The sequence below is a fragment of the Marmota flaviventris genome, chromosome 7 (genome assembly GCF_047511675.1).
Source record: "Marmota flaviventris isolate mMarFla1 chromosome 7, mMarFla1.hap1, whole genome shotgun sequence".
NCBI classification, from domain to species: Eukaryota; Metazoa; Chordata; class Mammalia; order Rodentia; family Sciuridae; genus Marmota; species Marmota flaviventris.
The window spans coordinates 129,009,723-129,032,140 of record NC_092504.1 but is presented as its reverse complement, the minus strand read 5'-3'; the positions used below and the strand labels follow the sequence as shown (position 1 = coordinate 129,032,140).

Below are 22,418 nucleotides of genomic sequence, written 5' to 3'. Positions count from 1 at the left end.
TGTATTAGGTATTATAAGTAATCCAGAGATAATTTAAAGTACACAGTAGGATGTGCATAGATTATATGTAAATATTATGTCATTTTATATAAGGGGCTTCAGGATCTAAGAACTGGTATGGGGGGGTGGAGGGTAGATACTAAAACCAAACCACTACAGATAATAAGGGACAACTGTAATTGGCTCCCATTTTCTACACCATCTTCAAACAGCAGTCACATAAGGACATAACTACCACCAGGTGGCACCAAACCACAGTCAGACTTGGACAGACCTGAGAGAACTTAGTCTGAATCCTGAAACCTACTACCCCCATTCCACCCCCAATACACAGAAGAGACCTCCTTCTCTGCGCAGAATGACTCAGGTCATTTCATTAAATTCACAATAATGCCAGTTTTTATAAGAACTGAACTTTTTGAAGTGTATTTACTACTATATGTGGGTATCTAATATATTACAAGTTGTGGCAGGTGCTAACCAAAAAAACAAAAAAATGGGGCTATGATAAAAGTGATAGTTATCAGTTAAGGCCTGCCCCCAACCCCATTCAGAAGCTGACATTCAAACTAAGGATAACCAGGAGTTAGAAACTAAAAAATGAAATTTTTTCTGGAATGAAAATGGTATACGGGAAAGTCCAATGGAAGTTAAAAGTCTGGATTCATGGGTAGAGACAGCAGTAGAGGGAGGGAGGGACAGGATATAATTCATTAGTGTACAATGCTTGGGCCTGGGCTCTGAAGTCCTACTAGGCGCCTGAGTTTAAACCCCTGCTTCTACACCTGAAATAGCTGTTTAGCCTTGGAAACATTATCTGGCCTTAAGTTGTAGAGAGTGTGAAATGTGTTAATATGTACAGCCTTCAGGACTATTCCTGGCAAAAATACAAAAAAAAAAAAAAAAAAAACCTTACATGTTAGGATATTGGTGGGGGTTTTTTTGTTTGTTTGTTTTGTTTTTTTTTTTTTTTTGTTTTTGCTTTTGTTTCTGTTTTCTATTGCTGTTTCTAGTTAAATGAGAGAGGCCAAATTTTTCAGGTTCTTGATGACTGTGTTAAAAACTCCTGAATTTGTGCAATAAGAACAGGCTAAAGAATCATTATTCCACTTACAAATAAACTGGCATGATTTGGTAATGGCCTAAGAGAGGGAGGGGAAAATAAAACCAGAAAAGTCTTTGCTTCCCAAATGCATTTTATCAACCTCCCAAGCTCAGCTCAAATATGAAATTTCCATTAGAACAACTAACAGCTCTCTCCTTTCTCACTCTTACAACACTGATTTTATTAAACATTATGTAGAATTGTTTCCTTAGATATTTTCCGCACAAGAGAGCAAGCTCCTTTACAGCAGGGGCCCTATCTAATTTCTTTTCTAGTCCACACAAAACACAGTGCTATGCACATCATAAGCAGCCTCAAGTAGCCCCACTAATAGTCTCAGATCCAGGGCAGCTACTCAGAGTCTTTTCCTTCCTTTGACAAACACAAGAATTCAGCCTTTCTTTTCCTTCCAGCTATTCTGTGTTTCGGAATTGTTTTCCCGCAGACTAGCTGCAGAACTAACTAGAGTCTCTCATTAGCCTCCCCATTTCTTATGATCTCCAAAAACAAGTATATAGGAATTCTTTTTGTTAAAGCACCTGCTACTAATTACTAGAGAAACAGAAGACAACAAAATTGAACATAGGGTTATATGATATTACAATGGCATCTCCCTTTGTGAGACAGAAAGCTGAACGCACTGGCTCCTGCCTTTGCTTTTATTTCCAAGAAGATAGCTCACCAAAAATTCTGCCTTTTTTCATGGAGGCCTCTCTTCCCAGAACACTCAGGCCTGCAGATAAAGCCTAGGCAAAATCATTTGTGTTTCTTGCCTCTGTAGATGACTAGCACTCTTAAGAGTGTCACATAATGTTAGCAATGAATCAAAAGCAAATGTGACGCTGCCAACCTTGTTTTCCAAACCAGATGGCTGACACTTAGTGTTGTAAATCTAAATAGATACTAACTGTAGACCAAAGTCTATAAAGATAAAAAGAAAAAGCATAGTTTATTCAAGAAAGCAAATGTCTCAAAAAGAAATTACTACCTTTTAATTTTTCATCTCAAACTAGATCCTTGGTTTCTTCTTCAAAAGATTTTTTTTAATTCCAAGTAATTATTCTAAATCTTGACTTTATTTTCTGACAATTTGCATTTTAAAAATGTAATATGGAAAGAAAATAAGAATTCAGATCTTCCTAAAAGTTTTCTCAAACATAATGCACAGTATCTTTTTGCTATCTAAAGAATTAAATCTTTTCTTTTTGATGTAAAACATTCTAGAGTGATCTCTTGCAAACTCATCTAGTAACAAGAAAATCTCTCTAAAATGCTAACAAATAATCCTATTTTGTTTAAATATATTCCTTTTTTGGGGAGAAGGTGGTAACTGAGGAATGAAGGCACTGGACCACTGAGCCACATCCCGAGCCCTATTTTTTTTTTAGAGACAAGATCTCACTGAGCTGCTTAGTGCCTCGTTGTGGCTGGCTTTGAACTCGTGATCCTCCTGCCTCAGCCTCCTGAGCACTGGGATTTCAGGCTGTTTGAATATATTCTTATTTTTATTCAAATATATTCTTAAATAAGTCCTGAAAAATAACTACATATTATCACCACCCAGTCTAAAATAAAACATATGAAAAGAATTTTAGTTAAAATTTTTTTTAATTAATTACTTTTTCTTCTTAAGTAGTCTATGTATTTTAGCTGATTTACAAAGTAAAAAGAAGCAAAAAATTCCATTACAACCAAACACAACCTAAAACCTGGAGAATACAGAAGTTCTTTTATAATTTTTTAAAAAGTTCTATTTTACATAGAACATAATATTTGATAGTCTATCTTAATAGTATATAATGGAAGGAAAAGGATATATATATATATATATATATATATATTGGAGTGGGGGGGTCAGTGATAGGGGTTGAACCCAAGATCTCATGTGTGCTAGGCAAGTGTACTTCTACTAGGCTACATTCCCAGCCCTGACTATATACTGTCTTCTCTTACTACACTCAATGAGTAAGGGGGACAGGGATTAGACATGTAAATTATAAAAAAGTCAAAGTTAGTCCTACTTCACCTCCTAATCCCACTTCCACTTCATAAGTATCATTGCAAACAGGTTAAGTTCTTAGTGCTGTACCCTGGTTTTTCCATGAATGGGGTGGGAGGATCACTCTAAGTTGGTGGGGGTCTTTTTGTGTTTGTTTGTTTTTGTGTGTGTATGTGTTTTAGTACAGGGAATTAAACCCAGGGGCACTTTACCACTGAGTATATCCTCAGTCCTTTTTATATTTACTTTGAGACAAGGTCTCCTTAAATTGCTGAGACTGGCCTTGAACTTGCAATCCTCCTGCCTCAGCCTCCCAAGTCAATGGAATTACAGTTGTGCACCACCACATCCAGCCCACTCCAATTTTTGATGGTATTATTTCCTTGTGTTAAAAAATTTGAGCTGGGCAAGGTAGCATACGCCTGTAATTCCAGCGGATTGGGAGGCTGAGACAGGAGGATTGTGAGTTCAAAGCCAGACTCAGCAAAAGCAAGGCTCTAAGCAACTCAGTGAGACCCTATCTCTAAATAAAATACAAAACAGGGCTCAGTGGTCAAGTGCCCCTGACTTCAATCCCCAGTACCCACCCCCCCAAAAAATTATAAAATTATAAGATTTGAAAAAGAAGTCCTAAATTTCATTTGAAAGAATAAAAGGTCCAGAATAGCCAAAGCAATTTTAAGCCAAAAGAAGCGATGCTGGAGGCATCACACCTGACTTCAAATTGCACTACAGAGCTATAGTGACAAAAAAATGCATAGTTTGGCATAAAAACAAACTTATAAACCAATAGCACAGAATAAAAGACACAGAGAAAAATTCACACACACATCTACAATCGTCTTGGTATCCTTGACAAAGATGACAAAACATACACTGGAGGAAAGACAGCCTTTTAGACAAATGGTGTTGGGACAACTGGTTATCCACATGTAAGTTGTTATCTCTCACCCTGCACAAAAGTCAACTCAAAATGGATCAAAGACCTCAGAATTAGATAAGAAACTATGCAATTCCTAAAAGAAATTAAGATCAACACTCCAGCTTTTAGGACAGGCAATGACTTTCTCAATAGAAGTCCTAACGTTCTGGATAGTGCCAAGAGTTAATAAATGGGACAGTATCAAATTAATAAAGCTTCTGCCCAGCACAGCAAACAATTAGGAATGTGAAGAGAGAGCCCACAGATGGGAGAAAATCTCTGCTAGCTACTCTTCTGAAAGAGAATTAATATCCAATATCTATAAAGAACTTAAAAATTTACATCAAAAAATCAAATAACTCAATTAACAAATGGGCAAATGAATTACACAGATGCTTATCAGAATAAGAAATACAAATGGCCAACAAATACATTTAAAAAAGTTCAACAACGTTAGCAATTAGGGAAATGCAAATCAAAACTATACTGAGATTTCATCTCACACCAGTTAGAATGGTAGTCCTCAAAAATGCAAATAATAAATGCTGGAGGGAATATAGAGAAAAAGGAACAGTTTAACACTATAGTGGGACTGTAAATTAGTATAACCACTATGAAAATCAGTATGGAGGCCCCTCTAAAGATACACATGGAACCACCATATAACCCACCTATGCCATTCCTTGGTATTTATTCTGAAAAATTAAAGTCATCCTACCACAGTGAGACATGCATACTTAGCAGCACAATTTACGATCTCCAACTATGGAACCAGCCTAGGTGTCCATCAGTGGATATATGGATAAAGAAAATGTGGTATATATACACAACAGAGTTTTACTTATCTATAAAGTAAAATGAAATTATGGCACTTGCAGGAAAATTGATGGAACTAGAAACCATTATGTTAAGCAAAATAAGTAAACTCAGAAGGTCAAGGATCCTATTTGCTCTCTTATGTAGAAGTTAGAGAAGAAAAAGAAAAAGAAAGGTGGAAATGGATCTCTTAAAAATCAAAGGGAGATCAGTAGTGGAAAGGGACCAAGGGGTGAGAAATGGGAAGACAGGGGGGAAGAGCTGGGGAGTGATACTGGCTAATTTCTATTGTTATAGTGTGTGCATGTAGAAATATGTGACAACAAATCCCACCATTATATTCAACTATAATACACCAATAGAAAATTGTGGAGAAAAATTGTAAGATTTAGGAATGCTTAAATTCCATTTGACTTGCTCCTCCGCCCCTAAACTCAAAGGCTGTCAGCTATGTCCTCCTGATAAAATTTAAATGTGACTACCACAGAAGCAATAATGTTAAGTCTGTAAATATCTCAACTTTACCTAATAGATATTATATGGAAGGGGACAGTGGAGAAGTTATTCTAGCAGTGGACGCATGAGTTTAACCATATTGCTTAATTCCAAATATTAACTCCAAAGAAAATTTTCAGGAGTTATGTAATCTGATTTATGAAAAAGCAATTTTAAATAGTATGATGAACTTACAAATTTTTTCTTCACTAGATTCTAAGTATAAATACAGAGACTCTTTCTTGTCTACCACTATAGCCTCATGCCTAAAATAGTACCTGACACACAGTAGGTATTCAATGAACATTTATCAATGAATTAATTGAAAGTAGTAATGTATTTTATCCTCTCATATACCTGAAAGAACTTTACTGTCTTTTTACCCCTCAATAATAAGCTTTAGGGCTGGGGTTGTGGCTCAGTGGTAGAGCACTTACTTCACATGTGTGAGGCACTGGGTTCAATTCTCAGAACCGCATATAAATAAATGAATAAAACAAAGTCCATCAACAACTAAAAAAAAGTATTTAAAAAAAAAAAAAAAGCTTTAGTGGCTATCAGAATACAGCAAGTACCTGCAGTGGTAACTGGGTTTTCACAGTGTCAGAAGCTCTTTTGGTGATGCCATTCCCAATAGCCTAGGGTAATAATTTCCAAAGACAGATCCTTAAGCCAATAGCATCAAGTATCATCTGGGGACTTGTTAGAAATGCAGATTTTCAAGTCCCACTACAGACCCTCTGAATCGGAAACCCTGGTCAAGCCGGGGGACAGTGCCAGCTACTAGGAAGGCTGAGGAAATGGCTTGAACCCAAAGTTCAAGACCAGCCTGGGCAACACACTCAGACCTCATCTCAAAATAAATAAATGAATGAATGAATGAACAAATGAAAGAATGAATGAATAACAGCTATTATGGACCAGCAATCTTTACACAAGTCCTTCAAATAAGTCTAATGTGAGCTCAAGTTAGAAAACCACTGGCCACAGAAATTTATGCTATGAAGATAAATGAAATTTCAAACCAACAAAGAAGTCACAAAATATTGAATGGACCTTTAAAGAAATACTAAATATTCAAATGGTCAAAGAAATTATATGAAGTCTATCAATTAAAAGACATAGAAAACTACCATTACATTTAAAAAGCTTTTTTACCCCCTTAAAAACCAGCAGGTATCATAAAACTGTACTTAGTATGTGATACATTTAATATAGATGTCAGATCCCTACTATGGATTATTAGAAAAAGGAGAACAGAAGCAGGGCAGAACACAGCAAGAAAGAATGATGAAAAAGTAGATGACAATTAAAATAACAAATGGATGAGATCAGAAAACAAGCTTTCAGCTTCTAATGAAATTTAGCACTTTAATTTCAACAGTTTCTTTCTTTCTTTCTTTTTTGTCCCCTCTGTACCAAGTATTGAACCACAACCCCAGCCCTTTTTTAATTTTGAGACAAGGTCTCACTAAGTTGCTTAGGGCCTCGTTAAGTTGCTGAGGCTGGCCTCAAACTTGCAATACTCCTGCTGCTGCCTTCCCAAGTTGCTAGGATGACAGGCAGACACCATCATATTCAGCTAGTACTTAAATTTTAAATAAAAGTACAAACCACAGTAGTTTGAACATACCTACAACCTTATGATCAATAAAAACCACAGATATTTTCACACTCTATTACATTTGTTAGAGATATCTCAAAATAGTTATGGTCATCCTACCTGAAACTACAGCAGCATATAAGATCTGCCATTGGGCCGCTGTACTTAAGGGAATAAGCAGCACATTCACTGATATCACAATTTAAAATAGTTTGATAATTGTCCATTATTTGACTCCCTTATACTGCTAGGTACTTTTACTTTATATTTTAAAATGTTATTCTGAAAGAAGGTTCATAGGCTTTGCCCTATGGCCAAAGAGGCTCATGATACAAAAAGACTGAAAAAAACCTCAAATATTAACAGGTAAAAAGATTAAGAATCTGAAGAAGCCTTTTGGCAGAAAGATGTTCATATTCACCCCACCTCCTGCTGTCCCCTCTGAACCCATTTGGGTTTAAAAAGTTCCATTAAAATCAAAAAACAAGGGGCCGGGGTAGTAGCTCAGTGGCAGAGCGCTTACCTGGCATGCATGAGGCACTGGGCTCAATCCCCAGCACCATATACAAACAAACACATAAAATAAAGGTATTGTGTCCATCGACAACTTAAAAAAATGTTTTTTTTAAAAATCAAAAAACAGCATTAAAAGTAATAATAATCAATAGTTGAAAACCATAATTAAAAGTGACAGAGACATCTTACCATTCAATTGGGAATTTTTCACATTATAGAGGAATTAAATAAAAGCATCTCTCAGCAGATAAACAGAATTCTCCTAAGTTCCTTAATCTCATCAGAAACATTTAGGTAATCTAAATTCAAATTTGAATTTTAGAAAGGTAATATGACACACCTACCAAATATAACACTACAGGCAGACATAAGACTCCCATAATTAAACTGATCAATCATGAAAGGATCAAGAAACTCTTCCTAGAGATATCTGACCACAGATTTTGAAAAACTAACCAGATAAAAGTGGGAGGGGCTATATTTTTAGTAAATATAGTCATCCTACTTGAAACTAAGTCTTAGAAAGTTTTGGAAGTTAGTGAATCACACACAAAAAAAGAAGTGATAAGAGCTGAAAAAGGAAAGGTGAATATAATATGGTAGTGTATCAAAGTCTTATGTCTTTCTCTGATCTGAGTGTGTATATGTGTGTGTGTGTGTGTGTGCGTGCGCACGGCACATGTGTGCACACACGCACACACACACTGGAAATTAAACTGAGGGTCTCACACATGCTAAGCACACATTCTACATGCCCAGCAACAGCATACCTTTCTAAGGCATTTCATTTTTTCCAGTTATGTCTTAATAATTAATAAAAGGGCTTTATGAAGGAAAATGATAATTGTTTTCAAAAGCTTATGCTAGCAGCAGCATGAAGAATGGATGAAGTTTTTCTAATGTCAACACCATGCTAAACATATTTTTTATTAATTTTCACAACAGTGAAAGATAATGATACTTCCCATTTTGGAGATAAAAAAATTCATACTAAGAAAAACTAAGTGATTTCCTCAAGGTGACATAAATATTAAAAGTAGAAAGTGGGGCTGGGATTGTGGCTCAGCAGTAGAGTGCTCGCCTAGCACGGGTGGGACCCAGGTTCGATCCTCAGCACCACATAAAAATAAAGGCACTGTGTTATGTCCATCTACACCTAAAAAATAAATATTAAAAAAAAAGTAGAAAGGGGACATGATTCTGTTTTAGTATCTGGTAGGAAAACAAATTCATAACACTATTAATACTTGTTTTATGGAGGCCTACTGAAAAGTAAAGAATAAAGAATCTTTCAGCAGTGCTTTAGAACAGAAAGAACCTGTCCTGGGAATCAGAAGACCAGGGTTTCTGGACTAGTTCCACTGCTAACTAACTCTGGCACCTTTTAAGAACTGGACTAGATTACCCCTGAAATTCGCTCCTGTTTCTATATTTTTAAAATCTTTGTAAAAATGACATAAATTGACTAAAAAAGGATTCCCAAAATAGCAAGACAAGTTGAGAATGGCAGACAGAAGGCAACAAACCACCCAGCTCTGAGAACAGGCTAAGCTTTATCAAACAGGTAAACATCTGCCGGTAGAAAATAAGATCAAAGAACTGAGAAACTGGCTGCTTAAGGAAGATGCCAGAAGACACAAATGAGTGGGATGGAAACGTTCATACTGAAACTTAAGCTTTAACAACCATAGTAGGGTAAGCATGCTTCCTGCCCACTTTCCAAGAACTGTTACAGTAGTGCTGATGGCAGTGGTGGGAAAAAGCACCATAGCACCTCTTCTTTACTTAATGGAAAAAACCTTCTGTCACAGGTATCATGTTCTCTCTCTGAAAAAGCCCACATAGACCTTAAGGAGAGGATCATAAAGAAGCAACATCCCCACAGATAACCAACCAACTTTACTTTTTTCAAGATGTTTCAGCAACTTCGAAAAGGAAAGCAGGGGGCTCCGCTCCATGGTAGAATGCTCACCTAGCACGCATGAGGCACACATGAGGGTTTGCTCTCCAGCACTGCGTAAATAAGTAAATAAATAAAGGGAAGCTAATGGCAGTAGTTTCTTGGTCCAAAACTTAATTCTGATCACTAATGTAAGATCATTTAGGGGGCTGGGGATGTGGCTCAAGCGGTAACGCACTCGCCTGGCATGCACGGGGCACTGGGTTCGATCCTCAGCACCACATAAAAATAAAAGATGTTCTGTCCACCGAAAACTAAAAAATAAATGTTGAAAAGTTCTCTCTCTCTCTCTTTAAAAAAAAAAAAAAAAAAAAAGATCATTTAGGGTCTGGCCAATAATCCTAACACATAGTATTTAACTCTCTCTCATATACAAACTTATAAAATCTAAATCTGGGCAGGCAGTGGGGGATACACTACTAGGCAATGAGAAAAGCAGCATTAAGAAGTGACAAACTTAAAAAAGAAGTTAAACAGCTAAATATGTGCAGTTTATTATAAAGGAGAATAATCAGCCCTATTGTCTACTTATGCCTGCAGTACACTGGCACTAAGTAGTATTACTCTAAGGACAGAAAACTAATCTGTAAGACTTAGTCTTAAGAGATGTAATGTTCTCTAAAAAAGACATACCTTTTCTTTAAAAATCACAATTCACATTTGCATATGAAAACCTCTAAAAAGTCTTGATGTAAATAAATCTATTTAATTCACCCCAAATTTTCTAATTTATTGAATCAATAATTCTAGTTGTTTGTTTGTTTGTTTTTTGTGGTGCTGAAGATTAAAACCAGGGCCTCTTGCTTGCTAGGCAAGTTCTCTACCACTGAGCTACATCGCCCCCCACCGCCCCCCTTTTTTTTGGTACTGGAAATTGAATACAGGAGTGCTTAACTACTAAGCTACATCCCTACTCCTTTCTATTTTGAGACAGGATGTCGCTAAGTTGCCTAGAGCCTTGCTAAATTGCGATCCTTGTGCCTTTGCCTTCCTAGTAGTTGGGAGTACAGGCATGTGCCACCATGCTTAGCCCAAAGATTCCATTTTTGTCTAACAGTTAATGATATATGTAAATCATCTTGGAAAACATTGCTATCTTTGATGTGAGCATGTACTAGCTATATCAACTCAAAGAAAATATTTAAAGTTTGAAGAATTTATAGTCAAAGCTAAGTAATGCCTGTGCCACTAGCATAACAGAAGAAAAAGCTACCCAATCTCAATACTAAAACTAAGACTCTTCAGGTATCAAAATAGGATGAAGCCACTGACCATCAGTAGAGCACGTTTTGAGGTCCCAATCCTTCCCCAAAACAACACAATAGTTGTGCCATATGTTCTTGCCTGATTCGTGTTGTAACCAGAGAAAGCTATCCAAAGATGAAATGTTTGTATATACCATGAAATACAGCTAACTTAAGATTAAATCTGGGTACCAAAAAAGCCAGATCTTCAATTTCATGAAACATCCTTCTAATTAAGAAAGTGACCTGATACCCATGTCATAAGCTAATTCATGCTGCCATAGTATGACGTTATTTATAAATAGGATCTCAAAATTGACACAGGTCATAAAAAGAAATATGGTTTATATATGTAACTTACACCTGAATTCTTTTTCATATCCCTACTGAGTGGCAGTCTAGTTCATGCTTTAAATCAACTCCCTCTCTATCTTGGAACAACTGCCTTGCTTCAGAGATTTGGATGTAAATCACTACCTATCTAAATCCTTATAAAAGTATAAACTGGTACCTAATATGCTACCCCCTTCCAAAACTTGTTGAACTGAAAGGTAACTTCTTTTTTAGCAATGTTAAAGCTCACTTATCTGGGATTTTCATATTTCTATTAATATCAAAACAGGATAGTAGGTATCTTAAGGAAAAAGTAAAGAGGAATATATTAGATCAGGTTACACAAAAGGAATTCAAACTAATACTCCTCCAATGTTTAATTAATTTGGGGAGTAGGTACATGGGCACTGAGTCTTTCACAGCTCTTTTCCTGTTTTAAATATTGTATATTGTATATTACTTTTTTTAAAAAAAGATTCCATCATAAAGCCCTTGTTGTCTTTTTTTAGAGGGGAGGGTACCCAGGTACTCAGGGGCACTTGACCACTGAGCCACATCTCCAGCCCTATTTTGTATTTTATTTAGAGACAGGGTCTCACTGAATTACTCAGCATCTTGCTTTTGCTGAGGCTGGCTTTGAACTCAAGATTCTTCTACCTCAGCCTCCCGAGCCGCTGGGATTACAAGTGTGCACCACCATTGTACCTGGCTTATAAAGCATTTTTATTTACATTTAATTGTACAGGCTCAAAGCACAGCTCTTTCATATGTAATTTTGCTCATGGTACCTACTATGACTCTTTATTTGATTTTCTTTTTAGACCACAGAATCCCATTGAAAAGTGACACTCAACCTGAATGAAACTCTATTTATTGAAGTAAATATGTCATATTGAAGTTCTTTTTACTCTTCTATCTCAGCTGGTAGTAGTGGCACACATCTGTAATCCCAGTGAGTCAGGAGGCTAAGGCAGAAGATCACAAGTATGAGTCCAGCCTGGGCAATTTAGCAAGACTGTCTCAAAATTAAAAGGGAAGGGAAACCTAGGGATGTGTAAGCTCAGTGGTAGAATACCACTGGGTTCAATCCCCAGTAGAGGGAAAAAAAAAAAAAAATCTCTCTCTCCACAATCTAATACCTTATTGTTAGTTTGTATGCTTTTAAACAATGTAGTTAAATTATTTATTTTAAATATTCTCTCTTAGAAGACAATAAAGGGGAACTGGAGTTGTAGCTTAGTGGAAGAGCACTTGCCTAGCATGCGTGAGGCACTGGGTTCAATTCTCAGTATCTCATATAGATAAATAAAAAAAAAAAATCAAAGTCCCTCGACAACTAAAAAAAATATATTAAAAAAAAAAAGACAATAGGGGCTGGAGTTGTGGTTCAGTGGTAGAGTGCTTGCCTCATGTGTAAGACACTGGGTTTAATTCTAAGCACCACATATAAATAAATTAATATAATAAATACATCAACATCTAAAAATATTTTTTTAAAAAGACAATAAAGAATTCAGAGAGCTTTCTCAGCACACATTAGGATTTCCATACAGCAACTCATACCCATTTTCAGAAGCCAGATGTTTTGATGTCTAATTCCAAGTAAATGAGAGTTTGGGAGAAAACTCATAATTCCATGATATCCTATTTCATTAATTCTAAGATGCACATTTTTTTAAAATTTTACCATGTCTGAAACCAGGATGTATCTTATAATTGATGGTCTCTTAGAATGTATAATTGGCAGTTTCTTTCTCTTTTAGTGATACAAAAATAACGTTTCTTACCATTGTTGGCATCTTAGACTAAATGAAATTCGGTTATTAAAATATTAAAAAACTTTTTCCAATATTGCTTTCTAACTGAAATCACAGTACAAGTATAATTCAAACAATTCTAGAATGAAAACTCAATACACTTACGGTTCACATTTTGCCATTTCATCTATGGCTAGGCTTGGGGTACATTGTAGCTCAGTGGTAGAGCACTTGCCCTGGCATGTGTGAGGCACTGGGTTCAATCCTCTGCACCACTTTAATAAATAAATAGATAGATAGATAGATAAAATTTTAAAATAAAAGAAAATCTGTGGCTAAATCAAGAAAATAGGTACCTAGGGCTGGACCTGGGGCTCAGCAGTAGTTCACTTGCCTAGTATGTGTGAGGCACTGGGTTAAATTCTCAGCACCGCACATAAATAAATAAAATAAAGGTTCATCAACCAAAAAAAAAAAAAAGTTAAAAAAAAGAAAATAGATAACTGGAAGAAAACATTAAAAAAAAATTTAGAAACGATCTAGATGAGAAGAGAAAATAACAAAAGCAAAAAGGAAAAAAGAAAGACTTGAAGATGTTTAGTCAATAGCAGCTTCCAAAGAAAGAGATGTATGAAGTTGCCCTACACCTTTATCTAGAAAAGAAGCAATTATTAGGAGCAAGGTGAGGGGTGACTCAAATAGCAAACCGTTCATGAAGGAAAACACTATTTTATTATATTTCCCTCCTTAAGGAGGTATTATTGTTGCCCTTTAAACAAAAAAGTACTATAGGTAGATGAAGAAATTTTAATTAAATGTTAAACTGTAAACATTCTGAAAAAATTAAAACCAACCTACCAGCATTGTCTTCCTTCTGGCTCAATCTGTTTCACCTTCAGGTAATCCTAGGGTAGGGGCTCCTTTTCAGATCCCCAGTTTTTCATGTCGATCTTCTACCTCCCTGTGGCAACAATATTTTCTAATTAAAAGCGTCCTTTTGTGCCACAGGGAGGATTTCTGATGGTATAACAAATATAAATGTTATCACTCACAGCTTATCATTAAGTCAAACTAGGATTCCTGAGATTCTTTAAGAAAGAAATTGGGCTTCTTAATATTCAATTGATAAATCTTTTTATTTTTTAAAACCACATTTTAAAAACCAAAACTTTCATTTGTTAAAAAAAATAAGCATTGATTTTTTTATTGAATTATGTTAAAATTCTTATTCATCTGTCTTTTCAACTAATCTTTAAATACAATTTTTCCTTATTATTAAAAGAAGTTTTTTGTTATTGTTTTGTTTTATTTTTTGTTTTTAAGCTTTCTTGATCATTAACTATAATAACAACTTAGGAGCACTTGCTTAGCATGTGTGAGACCCTGGGTTCAATCTCCAGCTGTGCAAAAAAAAAGTCCTAGGAGATAATAGAGTGGAAGAAGGGAACCATGGAGAGAAAAGAGGGGAGGAAGAGGGGAAAGGGCCATAATACAGACCACATCATATTGTTTTACTGTGTGCATGCACAAACATGTAATAATTAATATAATTATTATGTATAATTATAATGCACTAATAAAAAACGGGAGGAAAAAAAGCAAAGTCCTATCTCTATAGATCAGAAGAGAGAAGCAAGAAGTTAAGAACTACTTTGCTGCCAAGGTTTATCAGTAAAGAGAGTAAGTCTACTTGTATTATATAATACAGAGTAATTATGTTCAAAATATACATTTACAAGAAGAATAGAAAGAAATGTTAAAAATATTAAAAATAAGCAGTGATCAGCTGGGCATGGTGATCTATGGTCTGCTCTATAATCTCTACTACTCAGGAAACTGAGGACAGGAGGATCACTTGAGGCCAGAATTAGGGTCAGTCTGGGCAAACAGCAAGACCTTATATCAACAACCAACCACACACACACACACACACACAAAAAAAAAAAAAAAAAAAACCCTCAAACACGACCGTACCAAATTAAAGTCATTTGGAAACAAAAAAGTCATCATCTCCTTATTGGTAAGATCATGGGCGATGATTTTCAGTTTGTAATACTCTCCAGTTTTTCCACTGAGCATATATTGCTTTTATGATAAGAAGAAAAATCAAACTTAGTATAAGCAAGAATGATTAAAACCAACTACGATTAAGAGACAAGAGCTCATCTAAATACAACATTATGAGACAAAAGCAACATTATGGCTTTGACATAATACATTAGATGGCTATATTGGTATAGCCATCTTTTGTTAAGACTTTTGTTAAGACTACCCTTTAACATTTTAAATAACTTAGGGCACTCGATATTTAGCATATTTACAAAAAGAAAATATGTTTAAGATTTTACAGGTCAGGCATGGTGGCACACGCCTGTAATCCCAGTAGCTCAGGCTGAGGAAGGAGGATTGCAAGCTCTGCAATTTAGAGAGACACTGTCTCAAAATAAAAATTAAAAAGGGCTGGAGATGTGGCTCAGTGGTTGAGCATCCCTGGGTTTAATCCCTAGTATCAAATTTGGGAGGGATTCAATTTTTCAGTATTGCCTAACTAGCTATTATATGTTCAATGTTCAACACTATATTCAAATAGAAAAAAAAATATGACCTTCATTTTCATGGTGCTTATACACTCACAGGGAAAACAAGAGTATATGCAAGAAAAATATAAGTACCTAAATCCAGATGGATAACAATCAGAAAAGAGAATGTTTAATGTAGGCCACAATAGTTGTGGAAAGTTTCACACAGCTGAGCAGATCAAGATGATACCAGAGCATGTTATGAATAAAGGAAACTAAAGCATAAATAAATAGCACAGTCCATGCCAGAGGCAGTACGGAAAAGAGCCAGGAGGCTACAGTGTTTCTACAGATAAGAAGGCCAGATTATGATGAAGCATCTACTTCTGGATGTTTCCTTAAACCACTGAATTTGGCAAAGGAGTGGCCTTTGAAAATTGGTAAACAAAGCGCTTAAGGAAAATAAGTGTAGATGCCAGAGCACAATAACTTAAGGGATGAATGATAAGGAAAAAGTATAGAGGAAAGGCATAAAGTGTTTGTCTTTTTAAAACGTGGAAGTAAGAGGAAAGGGGGAAAGACAACAGAGATGTAAACAAAGTTAAACAATGTTCTGTGTTTAAGGCACACAGAAAGGCAGGAATCAAGGCAAGGGAACTTTTACATCACAAGCATTGTGTTTCAAGTATTTATTTTATGGAATCCTCACAACCTCGAATTCCTATATTTTATGACAGAGAAACACTGAAAAGTTTAAAAGCTGCCAATTAAGTGACAAAGCAGAAATCTAAACCTGGAACTATCTAACCAGAATCAATAATATTCTTCCCTTTCCTACTGAAGAAAGTTACTTAAAAGGTGGGAGGATGGATTGGGGGGGGAACCAAACTCAGAAAGAGTTACCCAAGATTTTCTATATTTGATTACTCTTTGACTCTTCTTCCTGTTCTCCAAAATATAAGCATTCCCGTGGGCTGGGGATGTGGCTCAGTGGTAGAGTGCTTACCCAGCATGTATGAGGCCCTGGGTTCCATCCCTGGTACCTAAGGTGGGGGGAAGCATCCCTAAGATTATTAATTAATTCTCTGTCCTCTTGTTCTCTATCACAGAGACAAATACAGAATCTAAGTATCTTCCCATAGGTAACTCTCTTCAGTACCTCTTCTCTTGGAGATCTCATTTATTTCCCACAGCTTCAAATGATAAGCCCAAATCAGTCTCTCCTGGACCTTACTTTGCTAAGTTTCAGTTGTATTAGTCAGCTTCCATTTGTCCCTCCTGGTCTACTATCCACATTTCTCTATCCCAGGAGATTGACTTCATGTACAAGGCTCATGTGGCTTCAGAAATGCTTTGGTTAATGGAGTGCTCTGGCCAGGGGTTACAGATAAGGAGGAGAATGAAAATCAGGGCACTTAATCCCAGGTTCCCTTTGTGTGGTACTGCCCTCCAACTAGCTGTGTCCTTTGATGAAGGTTTCAGAATCTCCCAAGTTGAGTTTTCTCCAGAGCTGCTACTTCTGATTCTAGTAGTCAGTTCCTCCATCCCCTGAACCCTTGAGCCAAAGGACAGAAACAGCTGCTCCTTCTAGCTATGGAGGAATGCTGTCTCTCTTCTGATCACCCTAAGCTTACCCATATGTTCTTAACTAGTCCTTTATTAAAATAGTCCATAAATTATATTAACTTGAACATGGCAGCTCTTTTGTCATGGGACTCTGACTACACACTTTATATATATTTAATTATCTAAATATTCCTTCTTATATGTTCTGTTTCAACTCACAATCAAAATGACTATTACCAAACTTACTTGCTTCCCAAACAGTTTTGTACTCCTCAAATCCCTACATAACATTGCTATCACTTCTGGTCAAAGAATAGAGAAATACTGTTGCTGACTATGGCCCCTCCTTTACCTGTTATGTCAAGTACTGTTAAATCTTCACAGTCATACTGTTTATATAAGCCTCTCCTGTTCCTATTACTACTACCTTGTTTTACTATTTCTCAACTCATCTGACAATAGCTACTTTTCCTACCTCATAGTTTCCCCTACCATTCATCCTATAGCCACTCAGACACTAATTCCATAGTACTTTCTACTCCAAACCTTGCAAGTCTTTCTACTTCCTTATATGCTTAATTACTAACTCTTGAGATTCAATTAAACTTATATCTATATTTATGTAATTTTTAATAATGTGAACATGAAAACCTGCATTTTCAACTCTCTGTAGAGAATCCAAGAAACTCCTCTCCTCCCAACACTCATCACATTCATCTACAAACAGGCCCTGAACCAGTAGTCTACAGTCTCTGGCGAAGTTATTTCAGGGCTGTCAGAGTCAAGATCCCCCTTCATATTTCACAATCATTCCTCAAAGGCTCTGATGATTACTAATCTAAATCTGTCATGACAAATAATTTCTTAAAGGTTTAGATGAATATACCTATTTTTTAAATTTCAAATTATTTATTTTTTCCTATAAAGTTTAAGAGATCATCAGTATTACACATAAGTGATTTGAGGGAAAAAATAAACTTTTAATCTATGAGAAGAAAAAAAATGGTGATATAGCTCAGTGGTAAAATTTTGCCCAGCATGCACAAGGCCCTGGGTCAATCCTCAGCTCTGCCTCCACCAACCAAAAAAATAATAATAATAAGGTGGGGGTCAGGGGTGGCAGCAGCAAAAAAGCCCATAATTACCATTAACAAAATGTGAAACACTTTTATACACAAAATAATGAAGATGGTTAGATGCCAGTCATTATATAATTTTAGTACCCCTACCTGAATAACAATGAGAACACTGTTTATGGTATGAACATACATGTATGTGTATACAGGAATAAAAGAAAAACTTCAATGTGAACATGTAGTGAACTGTAACATCAGGTTTATAAATATAACTGTGAACACTTTGTAGACTGATATAACCTAAATTATAGTAGAAGGATTTCAGGAAGTGTTTCTTAGAGGTCAGATCTCAATTACCCCAATTCATCAAATAAGAACTGCCATCTTGTAAATAATTCCTTTCCTTTTCTTCCCAGTTTCTTCTCTAAAACTTACACATATTTGGAATTTAAGTTATAAAACTTTTATTGTCATGAGGAATTAACTTGATCCCAATTCATTATCTAAATGGCCAACATACATTAGAGTAAGTCATAACAACATTTACCCATCCATGTATGATCTGGATATCAGAAGAATGAAAATTTATTCAGATTTTAATTCATTTAAAAATGTGACTCTTTAATAGAAACAAAATTAAGCCCAGATTTGCTGATTTAAAAACCAATCTATGACTATTAATAATCTTCATAAAGTTACATTAAAATTCATGAGCCAGAATGGAATTAAATGTATAAGATGAACTTCTGAAGTACTTTCATCCTTTCTAGCATAAAAGAAAAATAAATCTAAAAAAAATTATGAAGTATTATTAAACAACTACTTCTTAAAAAAATCACAAAACTGTTCTCTGACCCAGATTTCCCATATCTTCCTTTTAAATATCATAATCACTCCCTCTACCCTATAAATGACATCATCACCCTCATTTCAAGAAGACTAACAAAATTAAATCCCTTAAGTGGTTTACATTCACTTTCTATTAAAAAGCGTTTTTAACCTGAATTAATGTAAGTCAATTAAACATTTACAGTCAGCTTACAGTTAATAACATCTGGAGTCAAATACAGTGGAAAGTACTTGTGCCTCTCCAGTGGCTGGAATAATGTTTAGCTCTAGTTACTTGGGAGGCTGAGGCAGGAGGATCACTTGAGCCCAGGAGTTCAAAGCTAGCTTGGACAGCACAGTCAGACTCCACTCTTTTTTGAGGAGGGGGGGCGACTAAACATTTGTCTGAAACGCTCGGAGATTTTTTTTTAATGTGTAAATGGGGTACTGGAGTTTGAACTCAGGGGCACTCAACCACTGAGCCACATCCACAGCCCTATTTTGTATTTTATTTAAAGGTAGGGTCTCACTGAGTTGCTCAGCACTTTGCTTTTGCTAAGGCTGGCTTTGAACTGAGGCTGGGTTTGAGATTCTCCTGCCTCAGCCTCCCAAGCCACGGGAATTACAGGCATGCGCCACCATTCCCAGCTATGCTCTGGGATTTTAATATAAACATTTATCTACTTATGCCAATTTGGCACAGTAGTTCTCTCTCTCTCTCTCTAAGTTTCCAATTTGTTAACAAAATCAGTCTTTATTTTTTTTAATATATACTCCAAAATATCATTTTATATAATACTCTTTTAGCTGTACTACCTATCTTTTTTTTTCTGTAAATCGGGTCCCACTCAGGTATAGTCATGAAGGTTGTATGCAGAGTGTGGCTCCTTGTTTTGATAAAATGATCTGATTAGCACGTCACCGGCAGCAAGCTAGCAACAGTCATAATCAGTGCTCTGAAGAGCAAGGTAATTTAAGAGCAAGGTAACGTAGAGACCATTTTATCTCAAACTGTCAGCTCATCAAAAAATAAAACAAGAGGGAGAATAACTTTTAAGCAGGAAAAATTAGCAGTCCTAGGGATTGCTATTGGGCCTCACAGAGCAGAAAAACATCAAATACTTTTAATCATAAGAGTTTGCTACATTAACAGAAACGTATCTAAATATTCTAAAATTTCACTAGGGTAGTAAATCAAGTGTAAGGTTTCTTTTTCAACAATAACAGTTGGTTTAAAATAAATTTTCATGTTTATTATTATGTAATAGTTACTACAATCCTTCTAAGAAAATACCCTGTTATTTGGTCATGGTAAAAATAAAAATAATTCTCCAAGAATTATACGCATTAATCTCAAGTTATATATATAGTTATTTTACCACACAGATGGATACCAAGATTTGTAAGAAGACAAAAAGAGGAACCTGACAGACCATTACAAAGATACTTTTGACCTAACAGGAAAAAAATTCACACTGCTCCATCAGCATTGAGTCAAAGACTCTTAATCAGTTATGAGACTATCGTATTTATTTTTTTAATTAAAAAAGTTACTCTCATACACTAGTCTACTGACTTCTATAAGTAAATAACAACTAGTTCAGTATTTTCATTCCCAGAAAAAATAATAAAACAATTTTGCTTATGGAGCTGTAATTTTGTCTGCAAACTCTACAATGAGACTATTTTATCTCAAAGAATCACAATGTAGAACTCTATTATTTCTACATAAATTCCCCTAAACAGAGATGTTTCACTGGTTTCTAAGCTATACTAAGTAGTATTAAAAGAGGTTCTTCAATAAGATTCATTTGGCAATCAATAGTAATCTTGAAGCTTACAAAATAAGAAAAGTATAAATAATGAACATTTTGTGAGATGTCTACCTGTTTCCACATTCTCGGTCTCAACTTCTTGTTCTTCTGCCACATCTTGCATCATATAAGTCTCATCATCATAAACCAGAACCTGGGCTGCATAGCCCTGCTCTAATCTGGCACTTGGCACTGGCTCCACAATCACTGCTGGGTATTCAGAAACCTTTTCACTTTCCTACAAGAGCAAATTTAAAAAACAATCAACTTTTTTATTCATAATTTCTGGATTCACTTACAAATCCTTGAGTTCATACAGTCCCACACAATGAGTTTGTGTATCATAAATATGAATGAAAAAAAAAAGAGATGGAAAGGCTAACTTTAATCTTTTTAAATCTCAAGAGACAAACATTTTAAATAACCCGAGCTTAAGGATTAAGATGATATATTAAAAATGTGCATATAATTTCACTTTCTCATGAAAGCCCACTAAAACTGCAGTATAAGACTTTTTATTTTTCGCCTAAACTCACAAAAAGAAGAGATAAGAGCAACAAAATCTTACAGGACTAAAAGCACATGGATGAGCACAAGAAGGTTTAGCCAACCCAGGAAAGCCGAATCACAGGCTGGTAACAAAATAAACTAGGACACCAACTGCTCCTGGAAATGGAGAGGCAGAAGGTTATAGGGAAACAGTAGGGGATAAAATAAGGAAGATTCCACAGAAGTTGATGGGAAAGCACTTTGGTCCCTAGACCCAGCCCTCTTCCGTCATGACTGCTAGGTGACCAGCTCTCCTTCATCTCAGTGAGTCAAAGACTGACTTTGTGGACAGGGAAAAACAACGAGAATCTTTGAGATACAAGAGGCACATGTGCAGGTATCAGACCACACCTAAACCAGTTTCCAATCCTCTTTTTACTCTCCTGTTTTTAATCATGAGCAGACAGACAAACTTTACTAGACATTCAAGGAAAGCCTCTAGGGAGAGGGAAAAGATAGAGGATGGGAAGATAAAATTGAAGCACTCTCCAGGAGCAATTGATAAAAAGATAAAGCAACCGAAAGTAAAGACAAGACAGCAATTATTAGAGGATCCAAGGAGGTCCAAAATCTGAGTAACTAGTATTACAGAAAAAGGAAATGGATGAATGGTAGGGAGGAAGGAAGGACAGATAGATGAACAAAAAAAAGGTTTGAGAAGAAATCTAAGAAATAAATCAAGAAAAAATTCTAGAGATAAAGAATATGAGCTGCCCATTTGATAGAACTCATCAACAATCTAGGAGAAAAAAATTAAGAGAAGTAGGTACACTGAGGCATATTACTGTGACATATCATAATATTGAGGACAAAAAGAAGTTTCTATAGAATTCTAGAAAAAAAACACAGGTTACATACAAAGAAGCAGAACACAGACTTCTCAATAGTCATATCAGAAGGAAGATGATAATGAAGTGATTTCTTAAAAATTATGATGGCAAATTACTTCCAATCTAGAATTCTTCACCCAAACTGTCTTATGAAAGACAAAAATATTTTCTTAGACACGACAGACCTCAAAATATCTACCTTCCTTCCATCCTTTCTCAAGATGCAACTGATGACTACATCCCATTAAAAGAGAGAATAAACTTTTTTTAAGGAAGATAATTTTGGGTACAGGATATAGGAGATCCAACATAAGACAGCAGGAATCTTCAGGAAGATTATAAGGAGAGATCCCAGGATGTCCGCTACGCAACCAGTCCATCTGGTAGCAATGTGACTCCTGAGACAGCATGATGAGTTGTCATTGTCAAAGTAACCATGGACATTCCTAAGTCCAGAATGCCCAAGTAAGCCTATCCCAGCGTTTT

The 22,418-nt window shown here is 35.7% G+C and overlaps 1 protein-coding gene across 10 annotated transcripts in view; it reads right to left on the bottom strand.

The window, feature by feature from the left end:
• Positions 1-22,418, bottom strand: part of Elf2 (E74 like ETS transcription factor 2) — a 99,428-nt gene that overhangs the window by 33,957 nt on the left and 43,053 nt on the right. For 7 of the 10 annotated variants that reach the window (XM_027926616.2, XM_071614663.1, XM_027926615.2 and 4 more), the window contains exon 4: positions 20,626-20,791. The exons of 1 other annotated variant lie outside the window; for it this stretch is intronic. In XM_027926616.2, coding sequence (XP_027782417.2) covers positions 20,626-20,791 — 166 coding nt within the window. Of the gene's footprint in view, positions 1-12,915; positions 12,938-13,608; positions 13,712-20,625; positions 20,792-22,418 lie in introns of those variants that run through there. 2 more of the 10 variants (XM_071614665.1, XM_071614664.1) reach the window with 2 other exon arrangements.